Below are 15,221 nucleotides of genomic sequence, written 5' to 3' on the forward strand. Positions count from 1 at the left end.
TTATTTACTTGGAAAATCAATAAGAAAGAAAAGCATGGTACTTTTTATTTTGTACTTCTGAGTACATTTGAGTCTTTTCCTCTTTACTTTCACCGGAGTAAATAGGTTGAATCTGTACTCTCACCTTTACTGTTGTTTTGACGTGTATCTGTACTTCTACTTGAGTACTGAATGCGTTTTACCACCTCTGCTTTTAACATGGTTTACACATGTAAATACTTTTATTAGATAGTTTAAAGTAATACTGCACCCAGCAATCATGTATGATGGTTTTAGAGTACATTTCTAGTTGTGTTTTTAATTTGTTTTAGGGTTGTAGCTATCAGACACACACACACACACACACACACACACACACACAATTAAAAGCAGCACTCTAACAAACAGCCTCCAGATGACACATGTTCTGTTCCTCTGATCAGAACCGGATCATCTTCTGGCTTCCAGAACTTTATCGCATCTCACATCTAACCGTTTAGAGTCAGACAGAACGAGGACTGAAGCAAACTCACTCGTTGCTGCTGCAAAAGCGCATTTCCTGTATTTCACTCGTTGTTCTGTTCTCATTTGTCTATTTTTGTACCAATTATAGTTTAACCATGTTGTTATTGTTTGCCTTATTGCATTCGTATGTTCCTTTTATTTTCTCCTCTGGGATTCTGTGAGTCTGTTAGCATCTAAAGCAGTTTTTCTTGTTTTGGGGTCTTTCGTCAGGTTGTAGCTGGTAAAGCACTTTGGTGAATCTGGAAGCAGAGACTCCATGTAAAAGATCTTGACTGATATTTTCAACTTCTTTTATAAATTCCTCATTTAAATAACCTCTTTTTAAAACTGCTCATTTGATTAGTTCATGATTATTTCACTGTACAACTCACAGACTGGTGCTATGATTTTAGTATGGCTGTGTGTCAGTGTGGGCCTGACCTCCTCCAGTCGTGGTCCCGGTTCTGCTCCTCACAGTTCGTCCAACCTCCTCTGATATTGTGAAGTTGTTCTCTGACATCACGCGCATGAAAAACCCCAACCAGCATTGATGATGGTGAAAACGCCAGTTTGTTGATGACTTTCAATAGTGGGAACAGCTAGCAAAGCTAGCAGCACTTAGCAACAATGCTAGTTCAGCTGACCAGAGCTGCACGTGAAGGAGAGTCAGTCTGATATAATGTCGACGCCACCACCGTCCTCATTCCTCCCTCAGCCACTCTGGAGTCCACATTTCTTACTGCCCCCCCCCCTTCAACCCCACCCCCACCACACACACACACACACACACACACACACAGAGCCAACCAACTGCTTCTTTGTCTCATTATACAAACGCTCCTCATCCTGCCAACTGATGGTTCAGTGCAGCGTGGCGGCCCTCGGGCTCTGCTCCACGTCCCTTTGATTCTCATCCACAGACAACAAAAAAGGAGGGCATACATCCACTGTATACAACAGAGACACACACACACACACACACACACACACACACATGTCCGTCTGTATTCTCATCTGTAGTGGCGATGTTCAGCCATGTGGACGTTCACTCTGGTCGTTCCTCCACTTCTCTGTTCTGCAGCACGAAGACTTTTATGTTCTAGATCTTCATTTCCAGTGGTTTAGCCTTACAGGGACCCTCCACCTCGAATGCAGGGTTACACATGAGCTCATGAGCCTGGTGGAGGGTGCTGGCCCAGGAAGAACCCCATCAATTTGGGATCTGAAAAAATGTATTTTTCTAAACATTTGAAGTCACCTTGGCAGAGTCGCTCGCCGCTGAGTGTTTTCTAGCATCTTCTTGAAGCATTTAAACACAGCCTGACGCAGCATCTCCTCTCATGACTTTAATTAACCACAACAGTGCGGTGTTTTTTTCTTGCAAAACGCCTTTACCCAGCAAAGACACCCGGCATGTCTGAGGACACGTGGAAAAGGTCATGAGTTAAAGAACAACCGTCATCAAGATGCTGAGCAAAGAAAGCTTGAACGTTCGAGTGACTTCCAGAGGCTTGAAACTCCGGCGCTGATGGACCTGCCAGGAATTCAGAGGTCACTCCAACATCCTGACCCTTCCTTACGCTCGCGTCTGTCGCCATCTCTAGGGCAAAGTGTGTATTGCAAGTGCAAATGAAATGACATAACAATTGATTATAACTAATTGACGTATCCTAATATCTTACATTTTCCTGTGTCATCACATCACTGTGTGTGCGTGTGTGTGTATGCGTGTGTGTGTATGTGTGTGTCCTTCTTAGTTGGTCAGCTGGGCTTCATTCATAAATCGTGGCGGTGCCGGCGGCGTTTCCTCTGCAATCCATGTGGGGAAGAAACAGAAAAAAACAACCACTAATTCTGTTCTGAAGGTCTTTTTTTTCTCTCCATTCGGTAAAAACGACTCTGAGCGGAGAGCCAGAAAGTCAGGGATAGATTGGGTTACACTACTTCCCAGAGACAAAAGTGGCGTATGGGAGGGTCGGCCATGACAGTTGGCAGTCGGCTGAGTTTGGGGTGAACTTGATACCATAATTTAGATCTGCCATAAACACAGAGAAATGAGACGCAGGCCTCTTCTCCCTCTGAAGTACGACCATGGGAACATGGGCACGTTGGCTGCTAAAGCTCTGCCCCGACTCTAACACCAAGTACATGCTTTTGTGATTACACGCGGCGTGTTTATCGTTGCTTACCCGCTGATGGAAAGTTCATGTTTGGCCTCGCTGCAGACGCTGGAGAGACCGCATTAGTTTCTGCTCAGGAGATGTTCCCCTAATGACTTTGTGTTGACCTGGAGATAAATGAATCGTCATTGTGGTTGTTTTCAGCTAGCAACGTCTGTGTGTGTGTGTGTGTGTGTATGGTGGATAATTTGTTTTTGTCTGAGCTCAGTAGGTTTCTGTTGATGTCTCCTGATTAGTTCTGGCAGCAGTTCCTAGCTTGAGTTGGTTTGTGGGAGGTTAGCGTAGCCGTGGTGTTGCAGCAAAGCGGCAGTGTAGCGGCAGCATAGCGGCAGTGTAGCGGCATAGCAGCAGGATGGTTTCCTGACTGATCTGAAGATATGAGGTTTTTCCAGTCAATGGAAGAGTTTCGACGTGGTGACTTTGTAGCAAAGAGCTCCTCATTTCCTGTTCGCCATAAGTGAGGTGAAAATCCACAGATGTCCGGTGACTCCGAGTCTCTTTCCAGGAACAAGACCAGCTCAGAACCTTCATCTGGATGGATTTTTTATGTGCATTCCCAGTTATGAGATTCTCATCTGCTGTTCTTGTGGTTCAAGTAATTTTTGTCATGAATTTTCTTTGCAATCAAACTGAAGGACTACTCAGCAGGTGACTGGATGGACCAACTGTCTGTCAGCATCCGTCACAGTCAACCAATCAGATCAATGATCTCACGAAGACGCGGAAGAGCTAAACAGCGTACAGCAGCATCTTCACTAACCTCCTCAGGAGCTGCCATCATTGTTTACAATGATGTCATCACACCAAAACCACACCCCCTGATTGGTCTGAACCACACAAGCACCCCCCCCCCCCAACACAGGTGAACTACCTCTAAACACACCTTTTGAAAGTAATTTAGAACCGTTGGTTCTGATTCGTTCTGAAAGCACAGCATCCAGTAACAAACCAGTTGCTCAGCTGCGTCACTGGGCTGTGGACCAGTTTCTGAAGGTCCCCCAGTATCAAAGGGTGTTAAACTGTGTGCGTATGTGTGTGTGTGTGTTTGTGTGTTGGTCTTAATTGTCCAGCTGATAAGCACTTGGAAACAAACACTTCATACCTCTTTTGGCTCGTATGATTCTTAAAACTGTCAATTAAATTTCATGTTAGCTGATGATCGGGCCCCAGCTGGGACTCAGGGTCGCGTCAAAGGTCACCTTCATTTCAGAGGTCCTGAACGGGCCAATCTGGGGAAACCTGGTTTGAATAACTAATTGATTATCAAAACAGTTCCTTCATTGCTGTTGTGCAACTTGCTGGACTGATGGTGTTTCCAAGCTGCTTGATCTCAGCTCTGGTTCTTACCCTCCAACCCACGCCCCCCCTTCAGAACCCTTTTATCTCCGCATTGATCCCCCATCCCCTCAACGCCTGCATGAGGTAATTTCCTGTGCGGCTGACTCGCAGCACTCACACCTCTGAATGAAGGGATGGAGGAATGAAGGACCGTCTCAGATCAGCGTCCAGGAAAACGCTCTGTTGGCTCAGATTTCAGGCGTTTCTGCATCTCGCCTTCATTGCGGCGGCGTCATTAGTACGGGGCTGTGACATCAGCAGGCCAGAAGAAGATGGACGACTGTAAATGCAAGAAATCCCTTCATTCTGCTACCGTGAACACTCTTACCTGTCCGTCCGTCTGCGTCGACCCGACGAGCTTCTTTGTTTGGCGGCCGATCCGGTCCGGCTCCATCAGCAGCTGCAGCCTCAGGAGCCGCCGGTCCTCTCTCCTTCCTCCCTCTGTGGGAGTATCAGCTGCATCATCGACCCGAGCGCCGGGCTCCAAGCCATCCGTCACAGCCTGCACTCACTTCCGGGGGTCAGGTATCTCAGACAGCCCGGGTCAGGAAGGGGATGTGGTGCTGGAACATCTGATCCTGATCAAATCAGCTCCCTTCTGTAGGTCCAGACTTTTAAAATAACCCGTCCAGTAAAACAGTCCGGTTGGGAACAGCGTGGGTTCCACCTGGCAGGGATCTCCGCGTCTGCTGTCGATGCACCGTGTGATCTCTGCAGCGATGGATGGGCCCTCGTCTTGATTAGCCACAGAGGGCCTTTCAGTCATGCAGCAGGGGATACATGACCCAGGCTGCCCTGCATCGGATACAGTATTTATGACTCTCTGCTCTCTACAAAATACATGACATCAGTTGTGGTTGAAAGTGAAAAAGCACGCTCTGGTAGCTGTAACCTTTTAGCCTGAGACTGTTTTCTCCAGAATAGAAAACTGAGGTTTCCACTGCAAAGCCACATGAGTCCAGCTAAGACTCATTACTCAGATGCTCAGATTTTCTATGATTCTTTATGTGTTTTAATGTCAGAGACAGCTGGATAGTGGACCTCCGCACTCCGTCAAGTATCACGTTTTAGCGCTGATTGCTTGTCCGTTATGTTCCTCTGATCGGATCGGATCAGTCCACCATCTGGTCACAGGCCTGGTTCTCTAACCTCGGGTCATTGGTACGCCCCTGGGAGACCAAACGCAGCACTGACAGGATCTGTAGAAGAATTCAGCTTCAGGGTTTCTGCCTGACAGCAGCGGCTAACGCGCGGCGTGACACCAGAGTGGGAGGAGCGGATTTACTGCGTTTAACTGCCGCTATTCCAGCTTCCTCACGCTTGTCGGGACATTGGATTCCTTGCTGATAGCCGATGCGCCGACATTATACAGCCCATTGAGCCGATATTTTCCAACGTTAATATAATCACCAGAAAACAAGTTGAAACTCTCATTTTTAGATCATTTTACATCTTGGAAACATCGTGGCTGTGCAAGAAGTAGCATTGTTCTCCATTTGCAGAACATCTGAAGAAGTCCATCAGTCGTCTTTGCTGCTTTCTCTTCACTGATGATGAGCGAAGATGAAGAGACTCGCTGGCCGATGATCTGTCAGAGTTTGACGTTAACAATAAAATATATCGCCATGGAAACGTTTCTCAAAGATTCATCTGTCCACAACTGCTTGAAAACTTCTTTTTGTCTTCCATCTCCTCAGTTTCTGTACATCATAGCATGTCGCTAACTTGTTGTCCAGGGGGAAATAGTCGATGACCCCGTGTGTGATTGGGGAACCGAGGCCTTGCGAGGAAACGGGGACGTATGTGTCCAGGATGTGGGAATACAGCCATCAGGAAGTTGGTTCTCCTCCGGCTCTTGTATATTGTTTGGGTCTTCTGTGCTATGTGTATCATCATGTACAAAAACTTCATCTGCATAATAAATTGATGCAGAAAGTTGCAAGACTGCCACATCTTCCTGTTCCTAAAGACGCGGTCTGTGAGTGACGCATCGGCGGCAGGAGTGAACCAACTGTTAGTGTGAGTGAAGAGATTTGAATCCGTAGTGGGACTCTTTCTCCTCTGGGACTGAAGCAGAGCCGGCAGCTGAAGCAGAGTGTGTCGTATTTGTGTAAATTCAGAGTCAAAGCAGAAACGTTCCTCTGAGCAACGCAACACAAACATGGAGACGGAACATGTTTCCTCGAATGTTGGTTCATGTGATTTAATTCAGAAGACTCTCAGGTTTCACATAAATCTCCCGTCACTCGTCCCGTAATGAAGCAGCTCAGGTCTGTAGGAGGACCCGAGTCCTGCACCTCCAGCTCCGGCAGGGAGCGTCAGGAGTCGGCCTGCTCCCTCGAACCCACCCAGATCCTGTTGAGCTTCACGCTTCTCGTCCTCTTGGCATCTTTACAACAGAACAACAGCTCTCGGAGTAAACAGCCATAGAAACACAGACACGACTGCAGCCGAACACGGAGTCTAGCCAGGGTTCGTGTCCCCTGCAGCGGGCTGAGCGCCCCATGACCCCCTGCCACACGTCAGCTTCACCCCTCCAGGCTCATTAGTGACAGGCTGCGTGTTTAGACACCGGACGAGTTTTTGTTTTGTTGTAGTTTCACTGTGATGAAGTTGGCAGTGGGACTGGAAAAGCGATCAAACGTAGCGGATCCCTCCATATGCGATGAGCGGGGGGGGGGGGGGGGGGGGGTGCTGGGCTCCAGCCTGCTCCGTCACATCCAGCTGCTGCTGCACATCTGGCAGTGATCTGATCAAACCAAAGAGAAAGTGAGAGATGGAGCCTCCACTCCTCCTCCATCATCCTTCTCACACTGTTGCTGCCAGCTTCAGGTTCTGCCTCAGTTTTGGACCAGTTCCAAAGGTTCTTCCTATCAATCTTAGACCTGAAAGAGGACCGGCAACGTGGGGCCCAGGTTTAGGAATACCGGGATTATCCATCAACTGGTCGACAGACCTCCACCAAGACCACTGTAAAAGAAAAAAAAGGGGGCAATTTTTGCAAAATTGTAACTGTAAATGGATCCGGTCCCACATTGGAAAGGTTCTTTTCTGCCCCACCCCACCAAGGTCGGGCCCAGTACCACTTCACTTTGCAGCTAGGTCAGTTAGCTATAAACGTGCTACATGGGTCTTCGGTCCCCGCTTACAGCTGACCCTAGCTGACCGATCCAGCTGGGTGATGCTAGAGCTTTTTACATGTTGCGGGTGAAAGTTTGTTGGCGTGAAGCTGCGAGGCGCTCCAGCCTACTTTACCGTAAAAGTCAGAATACAGGGGCACTCTGCAAAAGCTAGTGTGGTTATCTTGGCTCACCTCATCAACCAGCTGTCTGACTACCTACTCTATCACATAAGGGGGAATTCTACGATAAAACCAGAGATGTGAAAGATTCTGATCAGATTCAACGCGACACTTTTTACAGTTGCAAGATTTGTTGGTGTGGCGGAGGCTCGTTCTTCCCTCAGCACTTTCCTCTGTTGAGACAGCAGGACTCAGCATTTGCTGCTTGATAAATTCTCCCTGTAAATATTGTCAGATGTGTTTTCTCTGGTTGGTTCATCATCGTGGTGCCAGAGGAAATTTCTGCTCTCTGCAAATCATAAATGGAAATAAATTAACCTCACAGTAATTGATGTGATTATTTCAGACACTTGTTAACTTTCTTCAGTTTTATTTACGGTGTGAGATCAGTAGCTTGTGAGCTCCTTCTTCATCTGTTTTAAGAGCAGTGGAACTTAATCTGCTGCGCTGAGTGTTCTTTTACATTTGCAGTGGACCTCAATTATATGGGTCCAGTGTGTGCGGTCGGATTAATGGGGCGCTGAGTCAAACTCACCAATAATAGCAGAGCCACTTGTGCACCAGCGGCTCCCTCATTGTAGACATCAGCTGCTTCTTTTCGATCCGCGGTGATGGAAGCGCCACTCACCTCTGCCCCCCACAGAACAAATCCAGTGGTGCATCTATGAACTGACTCCTTGGAGTCTTTGTGTGTCATTTTCTTCAGATACTACACTGCTGACCCGATTCTGGCCCAGCTGGATCAGATATCCTAAATATCTATAAACATAACTGGAGGCATAAACCCAGACTCCCTGATGAATGTTCAAGCGAACGTTGAGGAGTCCGAGGAAGCATTCCCACCGGAGTATAGATTTGAATATCTGGACAACATTTATGTGTTTTTAAGAATGAAGGTGGAGGAAAGTGCATGCTAACCGCTAATGATACCACCCCGGCCTGCTAGTTTGGGCCTGCATCCTGCTGCGACTGTTGTCCTCCAATGTGCCCGAATGAATCAGTCAACGGAGGAATCCTGAATCAAGTGTGTGTCGCCGGGCAACTAAAAAAATATACAAACAAGCTTAAACAGAGCTAAGCTAGCTGCTTCCTCCCTCTTCCTGTCCGTCTGCTACGCTGGGCTAGCCCCCTCGTAGCTCCAGCTCTGCACATACCAAACAAACGTTGTGCAAATGCGACAAAAACAGGCGAATAAGCCCGGTTCTGTGTTCAGTCGGCGTGAGAGTCTACGTCAGCTCGGCGCTCCGTCCGTCTGTGCCGGTTCCGTCTGGCTTCTCTGCTGTGTGTTTGGAGCGTTAGTCCCCCCTTCTGTCCAGGATTTTAATTGGCTCCTGGGGATATTTTTAGCTGGTCCCTTGACAATTTAATTAGGTTTACAAATTATACTTTTAAACCACCATGTCTACCGTGGACCGTGGCAGCGCAATAAACACAATCAGACATTCCCCTGCAGAATTCTATTAGGGGCTTGGCACCGCCGGAGAGCAGGGCTGGAAAATGTCGAGCGAGCTGGCATCAAGGAGCTCCTGTTACCGGTAAACGGGGGGGAAACTCCCAACATTCTGCCAATCTGGAGCTTACACACACACGCACACACACGCACACACACAAGTACATATACATGCATGCACGCATACACATGCACACATTCCAATTACAGTGGTCGTCCTGTAGAGTTGGTTTTTGAGCCTCTCTCTAGCCCCTCTGTTATGGCTGCCTCCCGCCATGCTGCCATGGCAACCAAACAGCAGTCGACGGTGCATGCTAATGTGCTAATGGACGCTCAGCTTGGAGAGCGACAGTGAAAAATGACAATGGGGACGTGGATCCTCGCTGATATTAATGCTCTCTGATTCTAATAACTGGTTTGGAGGTTGAGGACAGTCGGTAGAAACGAGAAGTGAAGAGGCTGGAAAAACCTCCTCATGCCTCTGTCCTCCTCCTCGAGTGCTGGGTTCGGATCTGATGCTGGAAAAGTCCTGCAGAATTAGCATGATTTCATTTCAGGGGCAAGTTGTGTTGTAATTAATTCACTCAAATCTCTCGGCGTGACCTCAGGATGAGCCGCTGCGGTCTGAAGCTCGCAGGATGCACTTGTGACTCACTCGATTGATCTTTTTGGATTTAATACAATGGTCGGAACTTCGGATGGACGTTCATGGTTGTGTGTTGCAAAGTCTGTCAAACTTAAAAGTCTGCTGATGTCATCAGCCGTGGTGAGAGTGCACCAGATGTCGCGATGCTGACTGAGTGGCAGTGTTAGCATTCAACTTCAATACAGTGAAACACAGAACTTCTGTGTCTGTCGCAGTGACCTTTGACCTCTGGACTGCTTTAAGGTCCTCCTTGAGTCCCAGTGGATGTTTTTTCTGTTGAATTTGAACTTTTGGCTGCTTCGTCTGCGTGAACGGAGGAGCTGCCCAACTGATTGGCCCATTTTTGTCTCAGCCTCTTTGAAAGTTCACTTTTTCCAAGCGTAATCAAGTGCTTCCAGACCAAAATGCAATCAGTGACAGACAGCTTTGACATGGCATGTTCAGCTCGACACGGAGCAGATTTGATACCAAGAACCCGTCCTGTCCCTGCTGTGCGAAGACGTGCAGCCCAGACTCTGATATCCATCATCGTATTTACAAGGAAATGGTTGGATGGCAACAATGACATGCAGCTGTAGGATGTTTTCATCTATTCGGTGACAAATGAAGACTCCCTTCCTCTTCCTCAGCGCTGCTCGTGTGACATGTGAGAAACAGACGTGTGCTTGTTTTACATCAATGTTTTGAAGTTCGTCCGATGTAAAGTAGCAAACAAACAGAAGTTTAGAAGAAAAACTGAATCCCAGACTGAGTGTTCGTCTCCTGTTCCCCTCACATCTGTAATTCCCATGTGTGTGTTCTCCTCCCGTGTACATGCGTGTTGTCCTCTCATGTGTTTGTATGTGCTGAATATAAGCGTGTTCCTGAACTGGACTGTACTGGGAGATCAGCATTCCTCAGCGCGGCCGCAGGGCGCCGGCGTCTTTAAATAAGCTGAATCACTCTTCTCCTCGTGGACAGCTGCAGCTCCGCTGGGACACTCAGGTGGAGCGTCGGCGCCTCCTCCTGGTCAGATGGGGTCATAACTCTTTACCTGACAGCTGAGAGCAACAGAGGCGTTTTCAATTTATTTTAGCTTAGAAGTCAGAACTTCTCTCTAAATCCGTTTCTAAGTGGGTGACCTGAGCCAATTTGAAGTCGTCAAGGGACGTTTTACTGGTCCTGTCACCACAACAATAAAATCAGCCGTCACATAAACCTGAGGAGACTCTTAAAGCCTCGCCATGAAGACCAAAACTACACTCCAACAGTTTTCCATTCAGGAGACTAAATACTTGCTGAATGGAACCAGGATGAGGACGACTGAATATGGAGAAAACTAGCAAGGACATTTGAGTCAAGACCAGAGATGAACTCCAGTCCTGCGTGGCGCCGCCAGAGCGTTTCTACGTGCAGTTTTCCTGTTCGCAGGGCTCTGCTCAGCACTTGTGCCTGTTACCAACACATGCAGGGTCTCCTGCCTCATTCTTGGCATGACTTTGAAAGGGTAAAAAAGGAAACATCCCTCACCCCCCTCCCCCCAGCTGCCTGTGACCCTCCAGACACCAATCTGAGCTGAGAGCAGCTCACGACCACTTGCTTTTGGAGAGCAGAGACCTGAAGTGTGTTGACTCGTTGGCCAGCTCTCTCCAACCCTGTCTTTTCACGTATTATGTCTTTCTAAATGGGGGGCCCTGGTGCCCCCTACAAAAGAGCCACTTGTTGCCATGTCTAACTGTACTTTCCGTGGTTACCGCACCATCTCGCAGCACCTGAACGACCTGAAGAAGGAGAACTTCAGCCTGAAGTTGCGGATCTACTTCCTGGAGGAGAAGATCCAGCAGAAGTTTGAGGAGAGCAGCGATGACGTGCACAAGAGGGTAAGTACAAGAAATAGATCTGAAGCTCAGACTTTACGATCTGCAGGTCTGTGGCGGTCCTCTGGGCTGCAGGTCGGTCCTTGGGTCTGTGGTGGTCCTCTGGGCTGCAGGTCGGTCCTTGGGTCTGTGGTGGTCCTCTGGGCTGCAGGTCGGTCCTTGGGTCTGTGGTGGTCCTCTGGGCTGCAGGTCGGTCCTCTGGGCTGCAGATTGGTCCTTGGGTCTGTGGTGGTCCTAAGTCCTCTGGGCTGCAGATCGGTCCTTGGGTCTGTGGTGGTCCTCTGGGCTGCAGGTCGGTCCTTGGGTCTGTGGTGGTCCTCTGGGCTGCAGGTCGGTCCTTGGGTCTGTGGTGGTCCTTTGGCTGCAGGTCGGTCCTGGGGGCTGTAGGTCGGTCCTCTGGGCTGCAGGTCTGTCCTCTGGGCTGCAGATCGGTCCTTGGGTCTGTGGTGGTCCTCTGGGCTGCAGGTCTGTCCTCTGGGCTGCAGGTCGGTCCTTGGGTCTGTGGTGGTCCTTGGGTCTGTGGTGGTCCTCTGGGCTGCAGGTCGGTCCTGCGGGCTGTAGGTCGGTCCTCTGGGCTGCAGGTCTGTCCTCTGGGCTGCAGATTGGTCCTTGGGTCTGTGGTGGTCCTCTGGGCTGCAGGTCGGTCCTGGGGGCTGTAGGTCGGTCCTCTGGGCTGCAGGTCTGTCCTCTGGGCTGCAGGTCGGTCCTTGGGTCTGTGGTGGTCCTCTGGGCAGCAGGTTTGTCTCAGAGCAGCTGTCTCAGTATTGTCAGATCAAAAAGCCCAAAAAGAGTATTTTGCCTTTCGAGTACTCACTTAAGGAAGGCTTGAGCTCATTAAGAGGTGTTTTTCCCTCCTGCGTTACTGCTTGGTGACCAGCCACCTATGTTTAGCTTGAGGCTAATGGCTCCCCACACCCACCAACAACAAACAACATCAACAACAACAACAAACTGTCCAAAAACATTTGTTTACCATCTTTCAAGCCCATCATCGGTGTAATCCTCCTCCTCTGTACGCTCAGTTATCCAAATAAGAATTTGACTTGAAGATTGCTAATCTCAGTAGGTTAGACAGACGTGGCTGGATCTTTCTGCATCCTGCAGTCAGACAGAAGTAATGCAGGAGAGACAGAAACACCTCTGAGAGCTCAAGACTCCGGTTAGCGAGTTCTTGAAAGGCAAATTAACCAACACAGCATGGTTTGCTGTTTATCACCACACAGGCACCATTTATCATTTCCTAAAGCTGGAAAAAAACACAAACTTTAATTTGACTTTTAATTTTCTGGCAGTTGAATCATGTGCGACGTGGACTTCCACCAGGGAGAACAATCTCTTCTCACGCCACAGTGCTGATGGTTCATCCAAGGTTCTTCATTCCAGCAGAAGATGGTTCCGCTTGTTATTGACCTTCACTTTGCTCAGCTGAACCAGGAGAAAACAGCCGAACTCCTTTCTTTAAAATTAGCAGCGTCGTTTGGAATGAAGTCAGGCGAACGTGAGAAAGGACCAGCCAGGGTAGAGCAGACAGTTTATGTAGAAAGAGCCGCGCGTCCGCCAGGATAAACTGCTGCTGCACCAACAGTCTGACCTGTTTTCCACTGGCCACTGTAGACCCAATGACCCAGTTCTTGTTGCCCAGCGCTGCTCTGTGCATACGTGGGGGGGTTGCATGGCGCCGTAAGCAGCAGCCGTCCTTGTGTGTCAGTGTGTCAGTGATCAACACCACGTTCACCGCGGCTGCAACTCTAAATCACCCACACATGCAGATAAGCTGCACGTGAGCGGCATGACGGCCGGTTCAGTCCAGTTTGTTGCTGTGTTCAGAGCCAAAAGTTAAAAGTGGAGGTGTTGCTGGGGGGGAGGTGCTGGTATCCTACCAGCTAATAATAGTCCAGCTGAGCTCCCTGAAGTCGGGCTCAACACGTGAGACTGGAAACAGAGGAGGGCGGCTGCCCCCTGAGCGCTCTGTAGAGCCCGTCCCTCTGGAGGGTTTGGAGAGTCGTGATGTATATGAGCTATCCTGCGATGGTGCCTGATGCTTCATAGTTCGTAAACCTTGTGGTGGCACTTGTTGGTTTATCTCAACAGCAGGTCAGATAAATGGTGTGAGATTGTGAAGCTCGCAGTGACAAACTGCAGCGCAATGTCAGCACATCGGCTGTCACGTCGGCTGTGATTCGCCTCAGGGGAAGTGGGTCAGGACCTCTGGTGTAGCCGGCAGACATCAGGACGTCCTCTCACATGTGGTTTACCATCTGATTATCAGCTGGAGAGGCAAGAGTGGAGATGCTGCTTACTAACTGGATTGTTTCACACATTACATATGGATACAGATAAATTAAAGAGTTAAATCTGAATGTGATTGGATGCTATTGCATAGGTATTAGCACAGTTCAGGTCCTGGAATCCCGTCACTCCTGTTCACATTCTCTCCTTCCTGTCTGACTTGTGCTTCTGTTTCCAGAACATCGAGTTGAAGGTGGAAGTGGAGAGTCTGAAAAATGAGCTTGAGGAGAAACAGCAGCTTCTGGACAAAACACTGTGAGTCGCCCGCATCATCACACGTCCTCCCCAGCTAGAACAGCCCGGTTAGAACCCTCAGCGTGCTCGTCTCCCGTTAACCAGGCAGCTATTCGGCACCTCGGAGTTGTTCACGGGCCTTTAGGGAAACGGTAAAGCTCTTGCTAGTCTAGTTATTTCCCTGGAGTCCAACCATCCGAGCCAGGAGGACCCGCCGGCATCTATCATGCACGAGCCTCTCTCCTCACCTCGCTATCACAACACGCACTAAGCTCAGAGGAATGCGGTATGGACGCGGCACTAAACCCCTTTGGATGAGGATGAAGAGGGTCTGTGTTTTGGGACGAGGATGAGGAAGGGATGAGGAGGGGCCAGCAGTGGGTTTGGTTCAAGCCGGGAGGCGGGAGCGGAGAGAGTAAAGGGCAGAGGTGGCGTGCTGAGTCTGGAACTATTTGAGCTGCAGCACCTGTCTAGGGGGCAGCTGTCCGTCGCTCAGCGTATCAGTTTCTGCAAACACACTCAGGAAACAAGCGCGATATTAGCAGCGTGCCAACCTGAGAAATGAGTTCTGACAGTGTGCTGCCAGTGTGCTCCGTCCGAGGAGGGCAGCGCTGACTCAGGTTACCATGGACGGCCTTCCTCCCTGATCCAGGCTGGCAGGATATTACAGAACTTACAGTACATTTACTGCAGAACTAACAAAAATACAAAACGGAAATACCACGAGCAGGTTACATAAAGTTTGACATGAATGGACATCCAGGTGAATCTCTGAGTAGATGGAGTTTGTATCTGTGGAGATGTTCTCTTTTGGCCAAGAGAGAGAGACACTTACCACTTCCTGTTAGCCCTCTGCTAACGGTCTGCTAACGGTCCTGCATGTCCTCCAGACCTTCTTCGTGTTATCTAACCAAATGGATCAAGTTCTGCCAGAGAAATAAGTCTTTTGCTGGAGTTGTGTGATGCTCAGAACAACTTGACCATCATTTACAGCTGTGACAGCATGTGTGGATATCGGTCTGAGTGTGTGTGTGTGTCTAGAAATAGTTTTTTTGTGTGTATCTGTACGGATGAAGTCCAATTTATTTCTGTAGCCCAGTTAAAACAACATGATTGGACCAAAGTGCTTCACAAACATGTCGCAGCAACAGGATGGATTATTGCTGGTAGGACGAGCCAAACGAGAACGCAGGATCATTGGATGAAAGCGAAGATTCGAGAATGTTGGACGCCAGTCCGGCAGCCTCGGGTTGTTGAAATAAGCAACTGCTCGTTCAGGGAGCCGTTGATGCGGTCAGACGGGCTCCTGGTGGGAGGCAGAACAGCGGCATTAGCACAGTGCTTTTCTCTGTTCAACTCAAGAATCAAGCCCACCGCTCCAATACCCCCCCACCTGCAGAGCCAGCATGTGCTCATGTCCGGCCTCCCCCCCAGCTGAGGGAGG

The 15,221-nt window shown here is 49.1% G+C and overlaps 1 protein-coding gene across 3 annotated transcripts in view; it reads left to right on the plus strand.

The window, feature by feature from the left end:
* The window catches only part of pde4dip (phosphodiesterase 4D interacting protein), a 78,227-nt gene that overhangs the window by 24,897 nt on the left and 38,109 nt on the right, over positions 1–15,221 (plus strand). For all 3 annotated transcript variants that reach the window (XM_086223231.1, XM_086223229.1, XM_086223230.1), the window contains exons 4-5: positions 11,147–11,257; positions 13,722–13,798. In XM_086223231.1, coding sequence (XP_086079357.1) covers positions 11,147–11,257; positions 13,722–13,798 — 188 coding nt within the window. The remainder of the gene's footprint in view (positions 1–11,146; positions 11,258–13,721; positions 13,799–15,221) is intronic.

The sequence above is a fragment of the Aulostomus chinensis genome, chromosome 14 (assembly GCF_037954235.1).
Source record: "Aulostomus chinensis isolate RoL2024-O1b breed Wild chromosome 14, RoL_Achi_v1.0, whole genome shotgun sequence".
In the NCBI taxonomy this organism is placed as follows: domain Eukaryota; kingdom Metazoa; phylum Chordata; class Actinopteri; order Syngnathiformes; family Aulostomidae; genus Aulostomus; species Aulostomus chinensis.